A 25,906-nucleotide genomic window follows, 5' to 3' on the forward strand; every position below is an offset into this window, starting at 1 on the left:
GAATGGTGAGTAAGGGCCTCTGCTTGCCCTATTCCTTCCTACTGCAGGACTTCAGTCAGCTGGGCAGGGCAGGGAGCAGCTTGGGGGCATTCCTTATGGGAAGAGGGGGGAAATAACACCATGGAGACCCGAGGAGCAATCCTGCACAGAGCAGTGGGGTGGGAGCGAAGGAGGGCGGCTCTTTCACCCTTTTCAGCTCACTGGCACCACTCCACCTTGCAGCATGTGTGAGCGCAGCTCCACTTCCCTGCCTCCAAAGGAAAAATTGCTGGTGAAAAGGAAAAGAAGTTAAAGGTGAGCCTTCTTCCAGTTGATGTGGCCCCCGTTGAGTCCTCTGTGCCTCAAGGGCAGGCTGTCCCTGCGCGGGGCTGCAGCCAGCTGCTGTGTGACAGCACACGCTGCTACAGCAGGGCGCTTCTGCTGAGGCCCCAGCATCGCCCTGAGCTGTGGGTGTCCGTCCCTGGAGGTGCCCCAGCTGGGGCTGTGGGTTGTGGGGTGCTCCCCACTCGGCTGTGCAGTGGTCTGATGAAGGTGGGTGCTTACTGCCCTGCTTCCGTCCATCCCAGCCCTAACCTCGAGGACTGCTCTGTGATCTGTGCAAAGCAGACACCAGCAGCAGGGCAGCGGTGCTGAGATAACGGCTCATCTTTAGGCACTGTGGCACCACCACTCCTCCGTCACAGCAAGGAAAGTAACTACTCCTTCCCTGTTAGACACAGTCTCTGTGCCCCAAACCCCAGTGTTTCTCTGAGGATTTATTTACATATTTTACAGCTACTGTAAACTCAGTAAAGTGCAATCAAAAGAGCAGCCCCGTGTCCCTCTCCTCAGCTCCTGGGGGCGGTGTTGTTCTTCCCCTTGGCACAGAGGCTCTCGGGCAGCATCTGCGTGTCGAAGCCGTAGCGCAGGTAGCGGTACGTCTCCTCTGCGCACTGCGGGCTCACCTGGGCACCAGCAGCGATGTCTGATGGGGAGCTGCAAGAGAGCACAGGGACGCTGAGCCCGGGGTGAGGGGTGGGTGTGAGGACACAGCAGGGGCGGCCTGAGCTGCGTGGGGAGCAGAGCGGAGTGAGCCCAGCTCAGGAGGGCTGCTGGGAACCAGGGAGTGCTGTGAAAGGAAAGGGAAGGGCGCAGCGGCAAGAGAGGTGGAAGCAGGGATCATTGACAGCCACAGCCTGAAGAGATCGAGATCCATGAGGAACAGCACAGAGCTGGGGATGGGAACTGGGGGGAGCTCTGGGAGTGAATTCAGCACAGCCAGCACCCTGAGTGTGAGACAGTGAGAAAGTGAGGCCTCCAGAGCCCAGGGTGCTGCCCTGCTGTTACCTGTTGACCATCGTCCTCACAGAGCTGAAGTGGTGGCACATGTTGAGAGCAGCCAGGTAGCTGATGCTGGGAATGCTCAGGTAGAAGTTGAGCATTTCCTGCTTGTGCCCCTCCACCTCTGTAGGCACGCAGATGGCAGCATTCTTCCTCTGCTCCAGCAGGGCCAGCTCCTTCAGCAGCACGGCCGTCTCCTCTTGGCAAGAGCTGAACAGAACCCGGATGCCGGCCTGGAGCAGCGCAGCGAGCGTGACATCGTAGTGCTGCGTCCTCTGGAAAAACCTCGAGGTTTCCCCTGCAGGGGGCGATACAGAAATCTCAGTGCAATTTAAGTGCTACGTTACTGTGAAACAGTCATTTGTAAGGGCAAGCAGCCCAAGGACCCCCTGCTCTGAGATCTCACTAAAACCAAGAAGATGGAAAGCTTCTAAAAGAATGGGGGAGCTGTGGGACAGGACTGGGTTATGTGAGAGGGAGAGGTAGGAAATAACAGCGAAAATGTAATTGTAGGGAGAGATTCTTAGGAGAGGAGGAACGCATCCATGGTAAGGGGTGGGCAAGAGAACAGCACAGAGGGCTGAGGAGGTTTCACAGAGCTACAAAGGAGAATCATAGGATGTAGAAGAAAGCACTTGGTTGTGTCCACTAATAAATGAGCAGCACTCCAGAAGCAGTGTAATGAGAAGAGATAGACAAAATTGATGGAAATGCATCACTAATGAGTAGTTAAGTATCTCTGTGCATCTAGGTCGGCCTGTGATCTTATGAATGTACATAGCCTACAGAGGCTATAGGAGAGTTTTCAGTCCAATTTCAGTTCCACAGTTACAGGGCCAGCAGGGCCGGGACCTGCATGGAGCAGAGATCAGCGCCTCCCCACACCGCTGCCCCCAAACACCCACCTGGTTTGGTCCTGTCCTTCTCCACGATCACACACACTCTCTCAAACATGCTCCGCAGGCGCTGGATGCGCTGGGTGACCTTACTCCTGTTCACAGAGCTCAGCAGCTCCGACTGCAATTTCCTTTCCACTGCCATGCGGTTGCTGACAACGTAATCGCTGCTGCCCAGCGAGCAGACCTGCACCTTCACCCCATGGACGGCCTTCAGCGAGGAGATGATGTCTGTGCCAGAGGAGATCTCACGGCTGTCCACCAGAACACACAGCGCTGTGCCTCTGTCGGGCAGAGCTGGAGAGAACTTCGTGGGGCCCGAAGCATTCCCAGCAGTGAGCTTCACTGAGCTTCCCAGCTGTAAGTGCTGCAAACCAACAGTGTGTCTGAGACATCACGGGAGTGTAAGCGCAAAGAATGAAGGCCAGCTGAAAATGCAGTTCCCAAAAGTGATACTTAACGTGCCCTGTATTCCACAGAGTTTGGAAAAGTCCCATTCGTAAAAGCTTTTTAAAAGGTCTTACTGACATTGCAACTCAGGAACAATTTCAGATTAATACTACAATCCCCTGCAAAAAATCTCCTGTATTAGTTGAGCATCCAATTACTGAGCAGCATGTGTGACAAAGTGTGCAGTGTTCCCTGCCACTGACAACTTCAACACAAGCTGAATAATGTAAGAGACAGAGGTGTAGCAGAAAAGCATAAGGGTAGGGAATACAGCTCAGGCTGTTTTCATTGAGGAATTCTAGAATGGCCTGGGTTGCACAGGAGCACAGTGCTCATCCAGCTCCAACCCCTGCTGTGTGCAGGTCGCCAACCAGCAGCCCAGGCTGCCCAGAGCCACATCCAGCCTGGCCTTGAATGCCTGCAGGGATGGGGCATCCACAGCCTCCTTGGGCAACCTGTGCCAGTGCCTCACCACCCTCTGGCTCAAAAACTTCCTCCTCAGATCCAACCCAAACCTCCCCTGTCTCACTTTAAAGCCATTCCCCTTGTCCCATCACCACCCACCCTCACAAACAGCTTTTCCCCTTCCTGTGAAGAAGTGAACAAGTATTTTAAAACTGCAATACCAAATTGTTAATTGTGTCCCTCTTCTACTGGAAATAGATCTATATTCCCTCACAGCTGTCAGACTCAAGAGCAACTGATTCCAAACTTTCTTAGTACTCTATTGGGTGCTCAGACACCCTGCAAGCAGAAAAGCTTCCTGTGGCAGCAGCAGGGCTGGGACCACAGAGCAGAGCTGGCAGCACACCTCTTCTCCTCTCTCACCAGAAGCACTCAGCCCCATGCTGTGCTGCCAGCCCTTACAGAACAGCCTCCAGGACAGGCTGCTCCTGCTGCACACCGCGAGGCAGGGAGAAGTCGCTGCCAGCCCCCGCACCCACCTCAGCAGGAGCCGGGAGAGCCTCCTTCCCTGAGGCGGAGCGAGGCCCTGGGTGGAAGTCCAGCATTTCGGACACAGACGCCTTGCAGGCCAGCAGCTCCCCACTCCTGCTCTCTGCAGACTGACGAGCGCTGATGTCCCCAGCTGTTTTTTTATGTGGTACAGAAGAGACCGAAGGCGACGCTGTGAGTGAGGCAGCGTTCTCCTGTTCTGCCCTGGAGCGGGGTGACGCCGTGCCCTTCTCATTGCTGACACTTGTTTCCTCCCCGCTGGAATCACTCAGGACAATAATTCGGGATGGCTTCTTCCACCCTGGCGCTGAGCAGTTCTGTTCCTCCTTGGCCCTGTGGAGTTTTTTTCTCCGCCGAGTGAGGTACCGCTGTCTCCCACCACCAAAGCTCTCATTATTCAAGAGATCAAAGTTCACGCACATCTCCTCCTCCTCGCTCGATTCACTTTTTTTGCACGTCTCTTCATCCCCCTCTGCAACACAGAAGCTGTCTTCTGCATAGGTCTCGTCTTGCTCAGGGATCTGTGGGGGGAGAAGAACAAACCTGGTGAGAGGGAAGGAATGCAGTGACTTTGCTCTTCCTCTTGGCCCACCTTTGCTTCTCAACCCGGCCCACACACACACACAGCCCCTGAGCTTCTCACACATCCACGTAAGACTTCATTGGCTCAGGTTGGATATTAGGAACTATTTATTCTCTGGAAGAGCAGTGCTGCATTGGCACAGCTGCCCTGGTTGTGGTGGGTCACCATCCCGTGGGTGCTCCAGAAGATGGAGATGTGGGACGTGGTGGGGTGGGGTTGAACCCACTTGGTGATCTTGGAGGCCTTTCCGGCCTTAATGATTCTGTGACTTGTAAGCAGAAAGCTTTCAGGGAGCATCAACTAGCTAATAATGCCACTGAAGAGGTCTGTGCTTCAGGCAGGAATACTGTACTGCACAGGGCTGCAGGTCAGTGCCACAGAAGCACACTCAGGACAGGCTGGGTTTGCAGGAAAACCAGGCAGACTCTAAACACAGCACTACCATACAACATCAGCGCTGCACAGACACACACACCTTGCTGGCAGAAACTCTTCACGGTGCCTTTATGATTTTAAAAAGGAAATGGAAGTTCAGGCTTTGCATCTTCAGTAGCACCCTGCCTCTGTGTGAACAACAAAGCCAACGCTGTAAGCCCACGCTGGCTGGAAATTGAATTGCATGATTTGTTCTTATCTGCTTGCAAATCATCAGTGAGCACAAGCTGAGTTTTTGTTCATCACCACCAGCACCACCGAAGTTGTTTGTTCTCTTCATCAATACAGACCTCAGTTTTGTTTTGCCAAGGATGAGATACAGACAGGAGTATGGGAAAAAGAAATAAACCTCGAGGTGGGGGGTGCTAAGAAACCATCCCAAGCAGCCATTGTTCCAGTTCTGTGACATATTTGGTCTCTATGAAGTAGAGGGGAAATTAAAGACTAAATAACTAAAAAGCGATTTGCCATGTGATGTACGAAGAGTGTAGAACAGAACAAAACTGAACAGACAGTGCACAGAAGACACATCTCCAAATTAGTGCATACATGTGACTGCGTGCAGCAGGGCAGCAGCCCACCTGGGGATCAGCTCCAGGGCTGCTCGTGCTCAGGACACAACGTGTTCTTCCAGGGCCACATGAGGGCTCAGGCTGCTGGAGGGCTGAGCAGCAGCAATGAGATGGCAGTGAGAGAGAAAGCATGCTGCTTCATTTTCTCATTCTTTATCACCTGTATCTGGGGAGCTAACCTTGTCTTTTGCTAGATACACTGGCACCTGTTGGCATTGCTGGCTTGCCTGGATAGTGCAGGGCATACAGCTGGGTAACAGCAGCAGCCCAAAGTGCCACACTTCTGCTCTGGGGCTCCTTCTTCTTCCTGGAATTCAGTACAGGACAGGAAACATCGTGTGCTGAGTGAGAGTGGGCTTCCTGGGAGGTGCCAGAGGAGGACAGAGGGAGCAGAGAGGGAAGGTAAGCTGGTGGGCCTGGGGGAATCTCACGAGCCCTACGTGGCTCAGCAGTGATGACCACGACTCCTGCACTGGGATGAACGCAGAGCACCGGGCTGCTTTTGCTCCACACTGCTGACAGCCTCACTGCAGCCAAAGGAACGTGTGTGCTTCTGTCACAGAGCTTCTGCATGCTTTCAACTTGAAAATCAAAATGATGCCAAAAATCTTTTCTTAGAACTTACTTTTTAGCAGCAATAGGCTGCAAACAACTCCTGAAGGTAGGACTGGGACTGAAATGCCGTCACATGTAACCAAGCCTCACACAGACAGCAACTGTTTGGTTCCATACCTGTGAGAAAATGTCAGTGCTGCTGAATTCCCGGTGCACCATTTTGTATCTGCTCCCCAGAGCTGGGCTGCGCACGGACTTCAGGTAAACCCCTCTCATCTCAGAGTCTGAATTAAACAAAGACATTGCAGGACTATTGAGGATACATTTTTTCTTTCATTCTTAGGATACCTTCTTTTCCATGAGCCATTCCTTACAGCCTCCTACATCTGAAGTTCTCCACGCACCCCCAAAGATCCCCCCAGGGCTCAGCAGCAGTGTGCACAGCCTGCACTTCAAGAGGGCTGCCCCTGAGTTAGAGAGATGTGTCCCAGCCTACAGCAGGGGGGTGGAGCTACACGGTCTTAAAGGTCCAACCTTCCGACCCAAACCATTCTTTGATCCTAGGATTCCAGAGATTTCAGTGGAGGAGGAAAATCCTGAACAACATCTGGGAATCTCTTAAATGGCAACAGGACGATTCCAGCATGCAAATATCCTAGGGAGAGACGAGGTTTAGAACCACAGGGTGAAGTGAATCTTGGCCAAAAACCAGCACCATCTCAGCTCTGTCTCTGCCAACATCACTGTTTATGTTTAACACTGGTACTGGTATTTCACATCATGTTATAGACCTCTTTGTACGAGAAGACCTGCAACTTCAGAACTTTGTAAGTGAAATGGGAAATTCTGCTTCCATTTGTTCATAATGTTGTATGAGGGGTTGGCTGACTCGCAGTCAGAGAACTCCAGCCTCAAAATACCCATTTTCCACTCTGCACAAAGCAATTGCACAGCAGAGATTCCTGTGAAGACTTACTCCATAGGAAACCCACGAGAACACGAACAGTAAAGGTACAGAGATGGAGAGCACCTCGTCTGCCACAGCTGAGGAAGTCACTGCTTACAGCTGAGGCTTGCGCTGCTTACACAGCAAGCAGCTGAGGGCTGCAGCTCTCACACAGCACTATCACACCTCCCTTCACCAACCACACACCACTCACCATTTAATGCCTGTGTCACCTCCGCGTCGTCATTCAGGAATTGAGCCAGTGAGGAGCTCAGCTCCTTGTCTGTGTCCTCAGTCTCATCAGAAGAAACGCAGCTCTCATCCTGCTGGGACAACTCAGCTTCTTCATCTAGAAACTGTCTTCCTGCATCCTGAAAAAGAAAAAAAGCCCCAGTCAATCGATTCGTTACTGCTACAATTAACTGATGTTACAGGAGGCCTCCCATTAAATGCTTCCATGGACTCAGAACCAAAAGGAGAATCCGTCCCAAGGGAAGGAGATGGGAAGAACACAGCGCTCAGGGAAATAACAGAGCACAGAGAGTGCTGAAGGGTGAAGCTGGACTGCAAAGTGCTGGCCAACCACACGCAGTGTGCACTGCTGCTTGCACCAGGTTAATGCTGCAAGGAGGGGGAACGGCTGTTTGTGAGGGTGGATGGTGACAGGACAAGGGGAACGGATTTAAACTGAGACAGACAAGCTCTACAACAAATGACTCTCAAACCAGTGCTTGAGCTTTCTGCCATTTTTGTGGCTTTTTAAAACCAGATGCAGACAAGTTAGATTTTTTTTTTCTTATTCTCACAATTTGAACACAAAGTGAAACCTCACAACTTCTCTTTTAGTTTGTTTGCTAACACGTGCTGCTCAGGTTCACAGAGGCATTTCTCTGAACTAGATCTTCTGTTGCAAACACGTACACTTACATCTGTACATACAAGCAGGGCAAAGCAAAGCAGCTAAACGCACTGCAACCTGAATGCCAGCTGCTCCAGATGCGTGCTTCAGCCCACTCAGAGGGACAAGGAATGCCTTACCTTATGTGGAACATTGCTCCTGACCTTCTGGCGTTTCACACCTCTCAGCTGTGCCTTGGTGCCCACTGCTGAGCAGCCCTCGCTGCTCCTGTTTGGGTTCTTGTGAAAATCCACGCTGTCATCACTGTCAGACTGGAGGAGAGTTTCACAAACACTTCAGTAAATAAGAATAAAGCAAGCCACCCTTCAGTCACAGTCATTCTTCAACATCTGGCATTTCCTAAGCAACACCAGATTAGTGTAATTGATTACACATGTCAAAATGATGCTAAGCGTTCTAGGAAATGCAAAAACTGGGCCTTTCAGAATAGAACAGAAAAACACATCATTTAGGGTGAAAAATCAGATTAAATGTGGTGTGAACGTTGTTTTGGTTCCAAGTGTCACAGAAGGGTTATTGACTGCCTTTTACAAAGCTCAGCTCTCACACCTGCACCAAACAGCTGCAAAGTCATTGTAGGAGACCCTGCAGGAGAACTGAAGGAAGGAAGCCCTGCAGGCTGAGGGAGTTCAGCATGGAGAAGAGAAGGCTGCGGGGTGACCTCAGTGCAGCCTGTAGTGCCTAAAGGGAGCCTGCAGACAGGAGGGGAGTCAGCTCTTGGAAAGGGGAGATGGCAGCAGGACAAGGGGAAATGGTTTGGAGTTGAGGGAGGGCAGATGGAGGTTGGATGTCAGGGGGAAGTTGTGTGCTGTGAGAGTGGTGAGGTGCTGGAACAGCTGCCCAGAGAGGCTGTGATGCCCCGTCCATCCCTGGAGGTGTTCAAGGCCAGGTTGGATGGGGCCCTGGGCAGCCTGGGCTGCTGTGAAATGGGGAGGTTGGTGGCCCTGCATGGCACAGGGGGGTTGGAGCTTCGTGATCCTTGAGGTCCCTTCCAGCCCGGGCAGTTCTGTGTTCTGTGAAAGAACAAATGGCATTCTGGTGTGCCTTGGGGCAGAGGGCAGAAGGTCTGTTCAGTGACACCTTCCTACTGAGTGCAAATGGAGTGAACGCTTACAAGCACACTCCATAAACGAGTTTACACTGTTTCCCCTCCTTGGCACACAGCCCCCACTCACCACGCTCAGCGGATGTCGGCGCTTCCTGACGGCACGAACTGGAGATTCAAAATCACTGTCATTCACAACCTGTGCAGACAGAAAGAAGAATAATTGCAGGGAGACGTTTGTTCTGATGTTTGACGCACTTGGCATTTTGCTCCTCTTGTCTTTTCCCTTTTAAGACTCACATCAGGAGACTTCAAAACATTCTTTCTCCTATTTTTCCTCTGGAAAACAATCTCCTCTTCGCTTTCACTGCTGGTTCCTACACAAAAAAACAGTAAGCAACAGTGGTAAGGAAATGTATTGTCCAGAGTGCAATATTGCTACAACTGAACAACCAAACTCCATCTCTTATAAAAGTACCTCCAAAGGAGATTGCTTATTGAATCTGTGCTGCAGACACTGCTCTCTTTAGCCCTTTTAATCAAAATAAATACTCTCCAGTTGAGATGTACAATAAATCCCACTTTCCTGGAGATTCTCCGAGAGGAAATGATTTCCCCAGGCAATACAGATACAGAGAAAGGGAGGAGAAAAATGGAGCAGGAGCTGGGACGTGCAGAGAAGCCCTTAGAAGGTGAGTTGAAGTGTTACACCTCTGGAGACTTTCTGTCATCTGTACAACTTTGGATGCACTGAAACAAAGCCACAGCTCACCAAGCAGTCCCCTCTAATCGTATTTCACAGAACTGCAGCCTTTCTGCTTTTCCCCAAAGGATTGCTTTTGCTGAAATAGAGAGAACAGGATGTCCAAGCAGCGTATGAGTGGAGAATGATGGCCACTTGTGAGGTGCATTTAGTGGATGGAAATTATCAAAAGCACTTAAGAAATAAATAAATATGTTGCTCCCAAATCAGACAAGTGCAGGAAATAAAGTCAGAATCGATCCTACAAAGGGCTGATGTTTCAAACACAAGCCAGGCCAGTGCAGAGGGCATCAGCAGAAAATTTTGGACACGTCAGTTGTGATGTAACTACAAGAAAGAAACTCATCAGTAGAGCTTCTGTTCCTCAGGAACAACGATAGAAAAATGTGCAAACATGCACACAGGGAGTGAAGCACAACGGATCTGATGGTTATAAATAAGCTACTGAGAGGACTGAGAAATGGCTTTAAAGGCAGGTGTAGCTCACATGGCCGCACTGTTAGCATTTGTGGAGGGTTACCAGCAGTTTAATTCTGACTGCTTTCTCCAATATGTATGCATGCACTTCAGCCTCAGCTGGGTAAGTTAGAATGCAGGACATATTACAGGAGGCTGAAGCTCTGGAAAGCCTCCTGATGGAGCCAGATCCAGAAACACAACCATTATTCCCTTCTTCTTCCATCTTAACCACCTAAGTCACAACAGCCAGCTGAAGATCATAGAATCATAAAGGCAGGAAAAGAGCTCCAAGATCCCGAAGGCCAACCCTACCTCCACCACACCCAGTGACCACATCCCTCAATGCCACATCTCCAAGGTTTTTGGAGTCTGAAAGATATTGGATTCAGCAGTATTTGCTTAAACATGAAGCTAACTGTACTCTGAATTCCCTACCTTCAGCAGGAAACACACGTGAAGCATGAAGGTTGGTGCCTTCCAGGTTTTCAGTTCTTCCTCCAGTGGAATCAAGTACATCCAAGGCTGAGCTCCCGAAGCTCTTTCTCTGTGAGTCTGCATTCACTTTATCCGTAGGATGAACCTCTGGAATTTCCTCCCTGACAGCAGAGAACACATTCTTACGAATCCTTTTGGCAGCTCCAGCACTGCTAACCTTCCTGCCCGTTGGGGTAGAAGGTGAAGGAGGTGAGGCTCCCTGTGAGCCACGTCCCGTCCTGCCCTCTGGCATCCCCCTCACGTTTCTGCCCTGCAGGGCCAGTGGTGTGGAAATGTTTCTTCCCTCTAGATCTTTGCAATCCCATTTTGGGGATGTTTGAATCCTGCAGCCATCGTTCAGAGATGTTTTATTGGCGGCGAGTTGCACATCCGCACGGCTCCCCGAGGCACCGTTTAACTTGGGGGTATTAACGGCATCTGTCTCTTCTTCAAAGATTTCCTTCTCACACTCTTCAATGGAAAACCCCAGATCGAAGTTCACAGAAAACAGTTCCTGGGAACAGTCCCAGAGGTCACTGGTGTGCAGGGCCCGCTCAGCCGCACTGCCGTGGCCCTGTGCTCCCCTGGGTGCCGCTTCCCCCCGCGCTGCCCCTTCACTGCAGGCCGTGTCCCCATGTGGGCAGCCCGGCCCTGAGGGAGGCAGCTGGGAGTCTGGCCCTGCAGCTGGCCAAGCAGGGTGCCTGCCTGAACCCGACCTGAGCAAAGGTTCCGCGTCCACAGGCGTCGTTTCATCATTTGCTCCGTAGCTGTGCTCATCTTCAAACAAATGTATGCTCTTCTCTTCACCAATAGTCACATTTCTCTTGCTTGTTTCTAGAGCTCCATCTCTCTGAACAGAGTGTTTATTTGAAGGGTTATTTGTGTGATCTGCTGTGAGTCCCTCCTTGCCCAGCAGACTGTGGAAGCTGCCACCCCACGGAGGTGCAGCAGCTGGTGGTGAAGATGAGGCAGGTTTTGAAATGCAGGTATTTACAGAAGCACTCAGGTCAACAGTGACCTCCAGCTCCGGACTTTCAGCAGGCAGCAGTGAGTGACTGACTTCTAAGGAAAAGTCTTTGTCCAGCAGTTGCCCTGAATAACTCCTGCAAGACACCTTTGGAAGAGGGCACGGTGTTTCCTCCTGTCTCAGCAGCTTTTCAACATCTTCAAGTTTACTGACAGGAGGAGGAGAATGTGCTAACAGCCTCCTCACACAGGAAAATGTTTCTTCTGGCCTAGAAAGCTCTTCAGAGGAGCTCACAAGAACAAATGAATCCACGTGTGATTCTGGGAGATAAAATAAGTCAGAGGACACAGATTTCTCAGCTGTGAAGTTGCTGTAACCCAAATCTGTGTGGTTCAGCCCCACTGACCTGCAGTGCTTATCTAGCAACCTGAGATCCTTCACTGCTGCACTTTCATGAGTTACAGTACTCTCACCATCACCGCAGAAGTCATTAAATTCATTTAAGTCAAATGTCACCTTCTCTATTTCCTCCTCCCTTTGACTGCCCTGCTCAGCACTCTCAACCAGAGTGAGCCTTTTTGCTGAGCAAGGCTCTGAAGCACTGGCATCTGTAGGCAACTCAGGCTCTTCCAAATCCAGTGCAGGAGTTCTTCTGGAAGTCTTAGTGTTTGTTTTAAATATAGAAAAGAATTCTCTCTCGTTATCACTTACATCAGGTACAAACATTCTTTTTGTGTGCGCCGTGTCTCTTTTAGAAGAGCGAGTCTTCTGAGCAGACGTGGAACTGCTTGAGGAAAGATGACTTTTATTCCTGTGAACCTGAACGTCTTCAATACGAAGGTGAGGCTGAAGCTCCAGTTCATAGCTGCAGTCCCCCTGGTGGAAAACACGGCGTCATATTTACTATAAATGCAAAAAGGCCTGCAAGGGTTTGTCACGAGAATATTTACAACAAGCGACAAAAATAACACAGGGGTTATCAGAAAGGTTAAAAAAAAAAAAGAGGAAATGCTTTGCATTTAAGGTCACAGCTCTCAAAGAAAATGCCTCGCTGCAAAGCCATGCTTGAGTAGTCAAACCTGGGTGTTTCAGAAAGACAGAAAATGCTGGGCATGAATAAGGACGGCACTAAACAGAGCTGCAGTGCACAACACTCCCTGCTGCGCATGAGCAGCTCTCAGAACATAACAAACAGCTTCACTTCAGCAACCGAAGGTGCCAGGTTTTACCTCCTCAGCATAAACTCACTAAATTAACTAGTTAACAATCAACTAACAGCGAATTCAGAAAGGTGGAGGGAGCATAAGAAAGCCTTATTTGAGGAGCACCAGAGCCTGTAGTTCTCTGTTCTCGTGGTACTACTGTTCTTAATTTGGCTACTGCATCCATGGCACGTTAAGAATGTCTCACTTCTATACTCTGCTTTTCATAAATGCACTGAGCTAGGCAACCAACTAACTCTTAGAAACACAGCTGAAGAAAGCCCAGCAGCTTTGGTGTAGCTCCCAGCTCCCAGATCTCCCAGGAGGACAGCCTGGATTGGAAAGCTGCTTCTTGCTGTGCTTCTCCCTCTCTCTTTTAAATTCACATTGCAAAGTAAAGGCACTCAATCTCTAACAAAAAGCAGAAAGGCCAAAGGAGGCTCTGTAGCAGTGGTTTCAAACACTCTTCCAAAGTATCAAAAAGAAGTTTTAAACTTGCTTCACTAACAATTACTTCTTAATGGAGGAGTAATATCTAAAGACAAGGCATTTTGTAGCAGCTCAGTCAGGATCCCTAGGCTCCTTGATCCTTGCAATAAAACAAAGTACCTTTATGCTGGATGAGAAAATGACTTATGATGTTACATGCTTCCTGCACAATTAACAGTCTCCAAAACTCTTACCAGACAAAAGTAGGAAAAAAATAAGGTTCTTGCAACCTTAAATTCCTGAACCTTCCTCACTGTCCCAAGAGAACATTATTAGAGAAGTTCTGCTTCAGCTTGTGCTGGCCACCACTCAAACTCCAACATCCTCCCTTTGCATCCGTTACCCTTCTACCCTTCACTAACTCTTCACAGGCCAGACCCTTCACTTCCACCACATGTACCCAAGCAGTGCACAGGCTCTTCTTGCATGGACACAACCCCTGGGCTTCACTCACAGAGAACATGACTCTCATTTCATGGTCTCTGCATAATGGAGCTGTTCTAAGAGATGACATTGTGACACCAACATCACGGGACCATCTGGTCATTCCTTCCAAGACAGGGAAGAAATTGGACTTGTTGGCCTCGAAGGTCTTTTCCAACATAACAGCCTATGATTCTATGAAACGACACAGCCAGAGCTTCCACAGCCAGCACGCCTGCAGCTGAACTGACTTTTGCTGCCAGACCCCTTGTAGGAGCCAGAAGTTCATCATGGAAAACAAGGCTGAGGAATACTCTGAAAAACATTCCCTCTATCCCACTGCACAAGGCAGAAAGTCATACCTACATTGACTGCTGCCTGCTTTCTCCAAGAATGTTCCTGAAACCGCCCAGGGCTGAATCCCAGGCTGTCTTCCATGCCTTTGAAAACATTACACCCCAACACAGCTTTGGATACTCTGGCTGCAGCAGATAAAGCAAACTATCCAGTATTAAGAGCAATGGTTCATTGTCAAACTATTAATAATAATGATAATCAATATTGATCTTTTTAGATTTTAATACTAACTTCACAAGCAGGCCGCAGAAAGGATCATAAGCAGAATGAATACTGAAGAATCAGTGCACAGGCTGTTTTGAGGCCAGGGGCACAGCTGGCTACAAATCCTGTTTACTGCACTGATATCTGTGTCCTGGTGACAAAGTATGAGGTTTCCATCAGGTCAGAACAGCAGAATGGAAGAGCAGGGGGAAAGGACTCCATTGCTGGGGATTCAATGCCAGAGGGCCATGAAATACCCACTCTGTTCATCACAGCAAAAGCTGGTACTCAGTTGCCACACACTCACTGCCTGTGTTTAGCCTATCTGTGATAAATAAGCATGTAAAAGCCAGGATTCCTCACAAAGAGCATGAAAAGGAGACCCCTGGACTATACACGTTGACTTGTAAGAAGTCCTACTGCCAAAGCAGTACAGAAAACAGTGAGTACAAAAAGGGCTAAGTTCCAGATGACTATCTTCAGCCAAAACAGAGACAAGATATGGAAGTTTTCTGTTACTAACAAAGAAGAGCAGCAGCAAACAACAGACAACAAAACCTGCTCAAATTAACTTTATGCACGTCCTCAGAGATTACCATCTGGCTGCCAAGGTAACAGTGCTGACAATGATACCTTTAGATCTGTGTAAGCAATGTCTGAATGTGCACATGGCTTTGGTTAAAGTATCCAAGCACTGTAGGAGTACAAGAGATATAAAATGGATTAAAGACTGATTAGCTGCCCAACCATTAAGTGTTATTGAAATAGAAGCAGGTGATGCTCCTTTCCACCCACAACACGTGGAAGAGCTGCAGCTCAGCCCATGCCAGACCCTACACCATCTCACAGTTTTAAAGCAAACCAAAGCAGCACACAGCTCGACCATCAGCTAAACCTGCAGGAAAAGATGAGGGCTCTAAGTAGGGAAAATCATCATTCAAATTGCAACTGGATCAGAGGTAAACCAGTTAAGAGCAAATCAGAAAAAACGTATAGCAGAGGTGTTGTGTGCCAGAACAACAGGAGACCAATACAGCACCCAGGGCCAACGCAGCCACTGCTTTCAGGCTTACATGCAGTTATGCAATTGTTCTAGTTCAGCTCAGTTCCACTTGGCCATTTGAATGCTTTCTCCCAGCAAGCCCAATTAACGTCGATGGAGTGAAAGGGCAGAGTTAAATTTCTCACCTGGTAGCCTGGATATGTACAACCTGTAGTACAGGGAATGTTCTGAGCACAACAACCCAGCACCAACACAGCAGTGCTCTGTAAGCAGGTCATGCTTGCAGCAATTGGCACCTTGCTCATTTTGCTGTACTGCATCAGTGACCTCGCTTAGAGCTACTGATTCACTACAGAAAACAACAGGCTGCCCAATGCACAAAATTAAAGGGACAAAAAGGAGATGTGGATATTTAAAGTTTTAATATCTTATGGCTATGCATTTTCTAGCATTTAAACTTAAATATACTGCTAATGTCAAAGCTGAAATTAGCCTCTCCCTTCTCTTAAGCCACTTTCTGTACATTTTCTAATGAGACTGACGTCTGCCCAAGTCTCAGTGAATTTGCTATCTAGAAAAGAAAGATAAGTCTGTCATCAGATAGGACATAGATTTAACAACTACAGCTTCTTTAATTGAATGCTTGATTAAAACTGTGGCAAAAGCAGCACAAACAACTGGCATTAACATCTTTCCTGAGGCCAGACAGTAAAACCTACTTTCAAATTGCTTTGAGCTAGATCTAAAGAAAGGCTTCTGAACTTGTAACTTCCATCCTGAATGTAGAATCCTGTGGAGTAAACACTGCCAACATATGCAGTCACTCGGGTGCATTTTCTGGCTAACTTAGGTTTCAGCTTGAATATTAGTAATAATAACAGCAACAAGGCTGGTGGTTCTCACACAGTACCTTTCATGAGCAGGCAGAGCAGACATCAATTAGTGTTCCATCCATGTGAATGACAAAAGTGTGTATTTATCTCCATAGGGACCCACTTGATTCCATAATACTCAAGGGAACCCCTTGTGTTTGCCCTGCACTCGTGGCCCTTACCATGCAGAAGACCTGCCATGTGCTCTGAAAGACAAAACTGCGTCTGAACCCTGAGCCATGGCCATTCCTCCCCCACTCCCTACACTTCTTAAGTATCTCTCAGGCTGTGATTATTGCTTTGAATATAATGGATATTTTAAAACACACACGCTCAGGAAGTTAAACCACACCTCAAAGGTTGGAAAAGACCTCTAGGATCTCCAGGCCCAGCCCCAACCCACCCCACAGCGCCCAATGACCTCAGTGCCACATCCCCACGGTTCTGGAACGCCTCCAGGGATGGTGACCCCCCCCAGCTCCCTGGGCAGCTGTGCCACTGCAGCGCTGCTCTTTTGGAGAAGAAATGTTTTCCAACCTGAGCTTCCCCTGGCACTACTTGAGGCCACCACCTCTCATCCCTCAGCTGCTCCCCATAAGCTGTGTGCTCCAGACCCCTTACAGCTCTGTTGCACTTCTCTGGACACACTTTAGAAGACTTCTGGATAACAGAGGAATCAGTTTATCCTCCAGCAACTTTTGTGCCTACTAGAAAAGCTTCTCCTGATGCTCTGGAGGAAGAAATTCTGTCAAAAACATTTGGGGGAAGTTCAAGTTCATTATACACAGCCAGAGACCCTTAGAATTACCCATAGCCGATAAGTCTGATGACATAAAAAGCACTCTGCAGCAGCTGTGCTCCTCTTGCTGACAACAAGTGGTTACCAATGAATCCAGCAGTTCTAACACTGCCATGGTTTCAGGCAGCTTCTTTGGAACCAATCCACCACCAACTCCCCCTCTTGCTGTCCCCACAAACACGTCCTCACACCCAAGCCACTGCCATGTCCCACAGCCCCTGCTGATCAGAGTGGCTGGGAATTCCTGACAGGACACCATCTGCTCCTCTTCATTGGCAGCTGGTTGCTGTTCATTTATCTGCTTACGCTAATTTTACTGACACATCGGTTTGAGAGAGCAGCAGGCTGTGCAGCAAACACACAATAAGAGCATTAAAAACATCCTTCACAAGATTTATTAGCAAAATCAGGCTTCTGCACCCTACCAGCCATGGATAGGTGGATATTCCAGAACAACACAAGTGTCAGCAGCACAGACTGCCCTGTTATCTGACATCACAGATAGGTTATTACAGTTGACATTTGCCCTTTGACTTTCTCAGCCTGGCAGGGTAGGAGCACACAGGGAGCCATGGCTCAGAGGCACGCTGGTGGCAGGTTAATGCTTGGATATGGTGATCACAGTGCTGTTCTCCAACCTTAACCAATCTGTGATTCTATGATTCCACGATGGCTTGAACACCATTATTTAATTCCTATGGAAATACAGAGAGCAAACTCCTTCCTGCATTTCCATACCCCTCAAAATATAAATAGCATCTTCAGTGACATTTGGTGTGTAAGAGCTCCTGCAAGAGGCACCACAGGACTGCCACTTACCCTTGGAACTTAGTAGAGAAGTGCTTTGCCACATCAGTCATCTGTAACAGCTCAAAGGAACGACCAACCAATTATTTACCTACATATTTTTAGCTGGTGAAACACAGCATGCAACTACTTCTTAAATGCATAGATCTAAATGCAAAATTTCAGTGCACAGTGTTCCCTCCCAGAATCTAATCAAATAATACAACAGAACAAAAGAGCACATGTGAGCAGCAGCCAGAACCTACAGACCGAGATCTCCAGGACATGCTCCAGCACTACACTGACAGAAGGGAGGGACAGCAGGAGTGCAAACATTAACAGTAAAAACTGGGAAACAGCAGGCAAAGGCATACAGTGGTGTTACGGATTTCATGACACAGAATGCACACAAAGCTGCTCTCGCCTGCAGATTTAAGGCTGGCAATTCTATATCATGTCTTTTATACTCTAATGGTTTCACTATGATAGGATATTACTCTATGATTTCCAGAAAACTGAGAACATTTAATCGAGATGGAAGCAAGTGCTTCTGGCTGATATGCCTGAATCTGGCCAAGGAAACTTTCATGCAGCACTGTACAGGAACAAGGAGTCACCACTGAGCACAGCAGGAGCATCACCTCCATCCTTCCAGGTGCCACACAAGTGCCCGATCCATTGCCCCTTTCACATGGCCGACACCCCAAAATCTTTTGCCTAATCACTTTCCTGTTCTTGCTGTGAGCATAAAACCCCATAGGAGCATTAAACACAAAGCACCTGCAATTAAAGGTTGGAACCATCTAAACAAGGTCTTAATTATAGTTTGAACTCAAAATCATCTGGCAGTGAGATCAGAAGAATCGATATGGCACAAGTAAACTATTTTAATTGGAGAGCTGAGATTTTTGGTCTTGCAGGTTCTGCCTGGCAGCCTCACTGCCTGAGGACAAAGCAAACCTCCTTCCCCATCACACTGTGAAGCTCTGCTTTTCTTGGTTTGGTTTTTTCTTTCTTGCAGTGAAGGATGAGCAGGGATGCTTCTGCACAGCGTCTTGTTGGGAACCCCAAGAGAAAGTATTTGCTTTAGCTGGTCACTGCAGTCTAAGCCAGATTTGGAGCCCAGGCTATTACAGCTGCCTGCAGTTAAAACCAGCAGTTCCACAAATAGCTCAGAGTATCTGCCATGAACACGGTAAACAAATACCATTCACTGCCTTAAATTCATTCTTTGTGCTGGGAAGGAAGTTTGGCACACCTTAGAGCAGTGTTTCAACCAGAAACACACTACTGCCAACGAGGGCCTAAAATGCTGTCTACTTCACAGCCCTTATTTGAACCATTTCTAACCTTGATCCAGTATCTCCTGGGAAAAGGTCATTTGGAAATACCCTCAAAAAATACATCTGATTTAAAACTCCAGGAGAGCATCTTCACGTTCTTTGGAACTTTAGGCTATCCCTGAAGCACTTTTCCCCTTGTCAGGAACTTCACCCCACAAATCACAGTTGGAAGGGCTCTCACACCCCCCAGCTGAGGCTGCTCAGAGCCCATCCATGGCCTCAGGCACTCCAGGGATGGGGCACCCACAGCTCCATCCATCTCCCACTCCATACACATAGCTGGGATTGTCCAGATGCAACACCCTGCACTTGTTGAACATCATTATGTTTAGGGGGCCCCCTGGTCCCATATGGACACCACTCATCTCCATCTCTGCACGGACACAGAGCTGCTGACCACAGCTCCCTGCTGCACCACCCAGAAAGGTGCTGTCCTTCAAGGCAACACAGCACAGATGGGAACAGACAGAGGGTTTCAGTGGCAGTTCTGACCTCATCCCCTAAATGCCGTCTCTCGAGGTGTTTGGTACCACAGAGTACCTGGGGCAGAAAGAAAGAGTCCTTCTAATGGGAGACTTTGGTTTTTCTAAGGAGAACCTTTGCTCTGACTGAAAGTTCCAAGTCCAGCCCTGAGTGGGAAATGGATACAGTGGTACTCCTGCATTTGACTACGTTAAGACTGTTCAAGAGTCATTAACAACTGCCTGCCTCCCAGAAAACAAAAGAATGCTTTTGCACATCAAATTCCTGTTCTATCCTCAGCAACTCGGGCAAATAACATCTCAGTAAAAGTGATTACTTTGCCCTGACCTTGTTTCCAAAGGTATACAGTTTAATTTTCAAACATGCTGAACAGCTCTTATTTTGCAGAGGGACAACTCGATTTGTTCCCATGCTGCAGGACAATCCCTGCTTGTTGTCCAGTACAAATCCAGGCCCATCTGCCTTGTTGCTGCAGGCATTAAAGGCTTTAATGGAGGGATGGCAGTGTTGCAGGGCTCTTATTTGGGAAACCCTTCTTGATCTCCTCTCTGATGTGCCTACTTTTCCACCAAGCTATTAAAAGCACATGATTGCAATACAACTGTAATTATTTCACTCATTTTCACCTTTTTCATTTGAAAACATGTAGGCCTTTGAATCTTTTTAAAGGTTATGTAAAACACAACTGCATTGGAGGTTTCTTGGAAACATTAACTTAATGAGTACAAGGAACAGAGAACCATATCAGAGCTGATACAGTCTGAGCTGTGTTGTGTTACAGAGAGAACACCTGCATACCCCTGAGTGGCTCCTATGACGTTGTGATTGATCTCTGAACGAGATCCTTCCCGTGAAATAATTAGCTTCATTAGAAACTTGCAGATCATTTGGTTATCCGGGGGAAAATAGTGGTTTGCCTGGCTTTATATTTCATTCCTAAGTAAGAACATAATCCATAGAACAGTGGTTTGAAGCTCTCTCTCGTGTTATTTAAGGAAATAGCTCTGACTTGTGCTCGGCGTTATCCCTCAGCTACTAAGAACTGCAAGTCAACGTCAGACAGATTAGCAGTGATATATTTGGCTATGGAATATTTATGGTATGAACATGGCTGCATGTAACTGCAGAGCCTGCAAAAGCTCCTGAAGCTCTGCTAAAACATTACTGCTTCCACCCACTCAATGCCATACCAGACCAACGTTTTAGGCAGATTTTCTTACAGGCTTAGCTTCTGCTCAAGGTTAACTCCCCAGAGCCTGCTCTAACATAGAATCATAGAGGTCTTTTCCAACCTTGATGATTCTAAGATCACCCAGACCAAGCACCAACCCATCACACCGTGCCCACTGCCCATGGCCCTCACTGCCACATCCTCTTCGACACCTCCAGGTGACCCCACCACCTCCCTGGGCAGCCTGTGCCACTGCCTCAACAAAATGCCTGAATTTGATTTGAAGCATCAATATTCTGCAAACACACTGTTTTTGGTAGAGAAAAAACACAGGCTTACAGAGAAGAATATAATATGTTTTTAGAGAGGTACTTTTATAGGATCAGCTTGTAGCCTAAGCAGGACCCAGAACCTGGCTGAAAGTCTGTGACTGAGTTACCTGCTCTTGTATGAGCCATAAAAACTCCCTCTATATAAGAGGATATCAGAAATAAAAAACCAGCCAAAGTCATTGTAAACTGTCTAAAGCCAGATATGTTCTGCTCAGGGCCCCACCCAACCTGACCTTGAACACCTCCAGGAATGGGAATCCACAGCTTTTCCATGCAGCCTCTGCCAGCACCTCTGAGTGATATTCTGTCCCATCATTGCTTTGCCACTTAAGGAAGATGGTCACTCAGGTGCCAGGAGGAGCATCCCTTTCTCCAACCCCACCACTTCATAAAAACGTTTCCTGCCATTCCAAAACACACTCACATCCTAAAGTAAGGTGTGAAAATCACCATCTGCTGCAGAAACAACCTTAACCAAGAATGCTTAGGTCAAAGCTATCTAGCAAACACAGAGCTGGAATTCAGAGTAACCCACCTGTGTGCTTACACTGAGCACATACAGCTGCAGATGCACTGCCCTGGCACAGCACACTACAAAGCAGGCACTGAGTGCAGCCCCATCCCTGTGCCTTCAGCAAGCACCATGCATCACAGGGCATGCATGTGAAACGGAACAGGACTCCAAACAAGGAGTGAATCAAATCTAGCAGAAAGGCATGACTTTAAACCTCACAGTTAAGCAGCACAGAGGCAGAAAGGCACATGGGGCTGCAGTTTGCCCAGCATGGCTACTCATAGTTGCACAGAACCAGAGATAGGAACATGCCTAGGATCGATCGATCTATCTATCTATCTATCTGTCTATCTATCTATCTATCTATCCATCTACCCATCCATCTATCTATCTCTGTATATACGCTCACTGTTATAAAGGTGCCTTGATAGGCATGCAAAAATGTAAAGCACCACCTACAAATCTAAACTTATTTTATTTTGCTCCATTTACATTTTTAAACAAACATTTTCTTCTACAAACAAGCACTCCCTATGAGAAAATGGTGGTGACAACATGCTGTCCTGGGAAGACTGGTACTGTCTTTCAGAGGTGTCAAAGCTGACTTAAGAAAATTAAGAGAAAATTAATAAAGCTTTTGTGCAAGAAACCTCTGCCAGTGAAGACAAAATAATTAAAACATATTGCATTTTTTGTTTTCTGAAGCTGTGATGTCCTTGAACCTTGACAATTTGGTGTAGATACACTAACTTATGTCTGAAAACTGGGTGTCAGTGCTTGTGAAGGGTCACCCTCTGTTCACTACACAGCAGAGACAGCTGAGCTGTGCTGTCACATTCCAGCAAGGGACAGCAGGCAGACACATCTCTACAAAAGCTCTGCAAGAGCAATTTTGGCACTGCCCTTTGCTTACAGCTTCTCCTTTGGGAGAGCTGTGGGAGAAGACTGAGGATGCACTTGGCAACTAATGACACTGCTCTACACATTATTTTAAAGGTGCCAGAAGTGAGTACAGCATGTTCTGCAACTACGAACCTAAAAGTGTTCTGGCACCAATGCATTTTCACTGAAGGAATTTAGAACACAAGTGTTTCAAAATGCCTGATTTGGTAGTGGGGAGTGAAGTCTCAATTAGACAAATGATTCTAAATCTTTTCACCACTGATTCTCTCATCTCTGAACTTCCTTCAGCTCTCTGTGTACCTGAGCTGCCCCCTGAAGTTCTCTCTCTCTGACAATGTGTTCTTAACCCAATCTTAGGAGCACAGAGCCTAGAAAGAAATTAAGAATGCCATTGTTCTGTGATGGAGAAGCTTATCTTAGCTCTAAAAATCTATTTACAACTTGCCATTAATTTACTTTCCTAGCAAAGAGTACAACTACAATGTCTCCATTCTCTTCCTTGATTAGACTAGTTATTCAGTAAACTCCAGCAGCTTAGCAACAGATTCTGATGACCTAGAAAACTTCAACACAGTAAAAAGCAATATGAGGAGAACTGGAAGAAAAAAAATAACATGATGAACAACTGAAGACTTCAGGTACTCTCAACTGATCTACAAGCATTGCTGTGTACGTCTGTGCCTTTCATTATATACAGGAATATAAGCTGTACAGAAAAGTTAGCAAATGAAACTGTCATCTCCCAAATGGTTTTCATCACGTTTGCTGAGTACCCTCATCTTCTCCTTTAATTCTTAGGAGTGATTAGATTTTTAATTAGAGCTTTTACAGAAAACAGAAAGCCTCAAAACACACCTGTCTTAAAACGTGGAAATCATTTTTATGAGATGCCTTTAATGCACATACAGGATTCATTTCAGCTTGAAGCAGAGGAGGCTCAGGGGATCTCCTCAATGCCCATACATACGTGCAGGGAGGATGGAACCAGGCTCTTGTCAGTGGTGCCCAGTGCCAGGAAAAGAGGCAATGGGCTCAACGTGGAGCACAATATGTTTCTTCTGAATATCAGGAAGTATTTCAGTGCTGTGCAGGAGCCAGCACACTGGCACAGCAGGTCTCTCTTTGGAGATGTCCAAAAGCCATGCATAGCACTGGGCAACACTGCTGGGGCAGAGAAGGAGCAGAGGGACCTCTAGCTTTAACTGTTCTGTGATTCTGTGATGTTACAAACCTATCTGCAATTCCCATTACATCCTGGAATAGTGCTAGTATTGCTTGTAGTGACTTTGCACACTGACTACACAGAATGAGAGAGCTCATTATTTAAGCATTCTAACTGTGCATTGCACACTCACGTGCGTTTTCGAATGCAAACACCTTACCTGTTCTTGTCTCATCACTTCTATCATTTCCATAACGCTGATAAAATGGTGGCAGCGGTCGGAGTGGTCAACCATACTTGTAGGAAAAGGGCGATTCTGCCAAATACTCCACTCAGACAAGGACAGCTTATGCACTGCCTCCTCTTCAGGCTTCTGCAGTTTAAGATTGGCAAGGAGATTTTAGTCAGGAGATTGTTTAGCAAATCCAGTGCCTACTTCTCTGTCAAGGACAATAACTACTCTGAGCGCAGGAAAGAATATTGTCACAAATGCTGAAGTCTGGTGGGAAACAAAAAAATCACAGGCTTTATGTTGCCAGAGCTGCTGATGAAGTACAGGGTGCTTTAAGCAGTGAAATGACAAAGTAATTCCTGTTTTCTCCCCTGAATGAAGTGCTTGTACAACTTGAGTTTTTCACCAGTCGCACTGTTATATAAAGAAGGGAAGGAAAAACTGTGATACAATGCCATCATGAATACAGCATCCTGCTAGAATGTCTCAGAAGCAGAAGACATCTTACTGCATACCACGTGGGGCTTTTCCCCCTGTTTTTAATGGATTTATTTCAAACATCAAATTCCTAAATCCTTATCTTCAAAAACCTAAGGGAAATTCTCAAAATTGCCTTTTTAAGACAGGCATCCTTCAAACTCATGGGTAACTCTGTTACTCGGTGTTTCCATTAGGCCCAATGCCAAACACGCATTACATTGAGGTTAAACTCACTGATGTCTCGTCCAGGTTTTCTAAGGTTTCAAACCGAGTGTCAGGCAGTATTGGCTGCTTCACTCCATCATCTTCTTTAAGTCTGTACAGTCTGTCCCATATTTCAAATTGCTCAGGTGACAGAGACCAATTCTCACCACAATGCATTTCCTTTCGATCTGGAAGGGGGGAAAAAACAAGGGGAAAATATTACATACTGTAAGAAAAGTGATACATAGAAAGATAAAGAAAAAACTTTGTATAGTACCAGCCAGAAGAAAATACCTCCTTTTTGCTGCTCCTTTTTGCCACAAGTAAAATCAAACACAGACAATCTGCTGTCAGAAACAAAACATCAAACCAGATATCTGTACATGTTATAATTATGGTCCCATCTATGGATTGTTTTGGGAAAGGCCTCCTATAAAGAAACATTGGCAGACACAAGTACAGGGACATTCATTCAAACACCAGCTGGCCTTGAAGACAATACAGCAAACAGGGAAAGCATTTGGCTTGAATTTGTAAATGTAATTCTCAGTGATTTGTAAATGCAATTGCAGGGACAAACTGCAAATAAGCTTGGGGAAGTGCTATACCTTGTTTGTTTAAGTTACTCTTGGAATATTGGAAAGCAACATTATTTTGTTATGCCAAAAATATTTCTTAGTCATTTCTTGACTAGATCTGTTTTCTATTTTAAGCCGTTCAGGACATGTGGATGAGCAAGAGGACAGAAACAAAAGTGTTATGAAAATTTCCCAGGAAGAAACAGAGGAAGCAGAGGGCTTGTTAGCTGTGCAGATGCTCATAACACCAAGTGGGAAGCATGGGGCATCTGTGAGCATCAATGCCAGATGAAAGCCAGGTAGGTGTTTGTGTTGCAGCTGACTGAAGACAAGGCCCTGGTGCTGCTTGGCTCAGAGAAGGAAACCAAGTTACTGCAGCAGTCTGACAGCAAGCCTCAATGCAACCACTCCACGCTTTGGCAGCTGTATGCAATAAAAACGCTTGAACCCCAGCAGCCCTCAGTGCAAACAGCAAAGGAACATAGGAAGCACTGCTGTCAAGAGCAGTTAATGTGACTGCTTGAAGCTTGGAGAAAACTCCAGCTGATTTGACAACCGCCCTGAGACTGGATTTGGGAAGAAGAGGCAGGCAGCACCCTGTGCTGAGCTAACACTGTGCAAGAGGAATCAGCCTGCACCTTCCAGTCCTCTCACAGTACCACTGCCAAAGAACACATCTCCATGGAAGCACGTGAGACTCAATACCAGGTCCCCTGAAATTCTGAGTACAAGCCTCAATTCCTCTTGAGACTTTCACAGCTGGAAAAGATCTAACCAACAATGACATTATTAAGACTACGGTTAAAAAACTAAACAAACAAAAAAAAACCAGAAGATTATTACTGCTACTAGAACATTTTTGACCCAAGCCTAGGAGTTGTTAGACTCATTTGTAACTACCATACAGTTCAGGGACCCAGTTCAGGGAGGAACAGAGACCTGTAGGAAACGAAAATCAAAGAAACACTTATCTACCTCATAGTCTACCTCATAGCCTTCTGTTATTTATAAGAACAGCTAAGTTTTAGGTT

At 47.1% G+C, this 25,906-nt stretch overlaps 1 protein-coding gene across 1 annotated transcript in view; it reads right to left on the reverse strand.

Annotated features, from left to right (window-relative positions):
- Positions 1-741: 741 nt before the first annotated feature.
- The window catches only part of FANCM (FA complementation group M), a gene marked incomplete at its 5' end in the record, with an annotated part of 59,753 nt that continues 34,588 nt past the window's right edge, over positions 742-25,906 (reverse strand). Inside the window, 12 exons of the mRNA XM_079537778.1 lie at positions 742-975; positions 1,327-1,618; positions 2,226-2,583; positions 3,611-4,141; positions 5,943-6,049; positions 6,926-7,082; positions 7,750-7,881; positions 8,806-8,874; positions 8,976-9,052; positions 10,333-12,214; positions 23,602-23,754; positions 24,328-24,485. Coding sequence (XP_079393904.1) covers positions 828-975; positions 1,327-1,618; positions 2,226-2,583; positions 3,611-4,141; positions 5,943-6,049; positions 6,926-7,082; positions 7,750-7,881; positions 8,806-8,874; positions 8,976-9,052; positions 10,333-12,214; positions 23,602-23,754; positions 24,328-24,485 — 4,064 coding nt within the window. The 3' untranslated portion in view covers positions 742-827. The remainder of the gene's footprint in view (positions 976-1,326; positions 1,619-2,225; positions 2,584-3,610; positions 4,142-5,942; positions 6,050-6,925; positions 7,083-7,749; positions 7,882-8,805; positions 8,875-8,975; positions 9,053-10,332; positions 12,215-23,601; positions 23,755-24,327; positions 24,486-25,906) is intronic.

The sequence above is a fragment of the Tetrao urogallus genome (genome assembly GCF_951394365.1).
Source record: "Tetrao urogallus genome assembly, chromosome: 6".
In the NCBI taxonomy this organism is placed as follows: Eukaryota; Metazoa; Chordata; class Aves; order Galliformes; family Phasianidae; genus Tetrao; species Tetrao urogallus.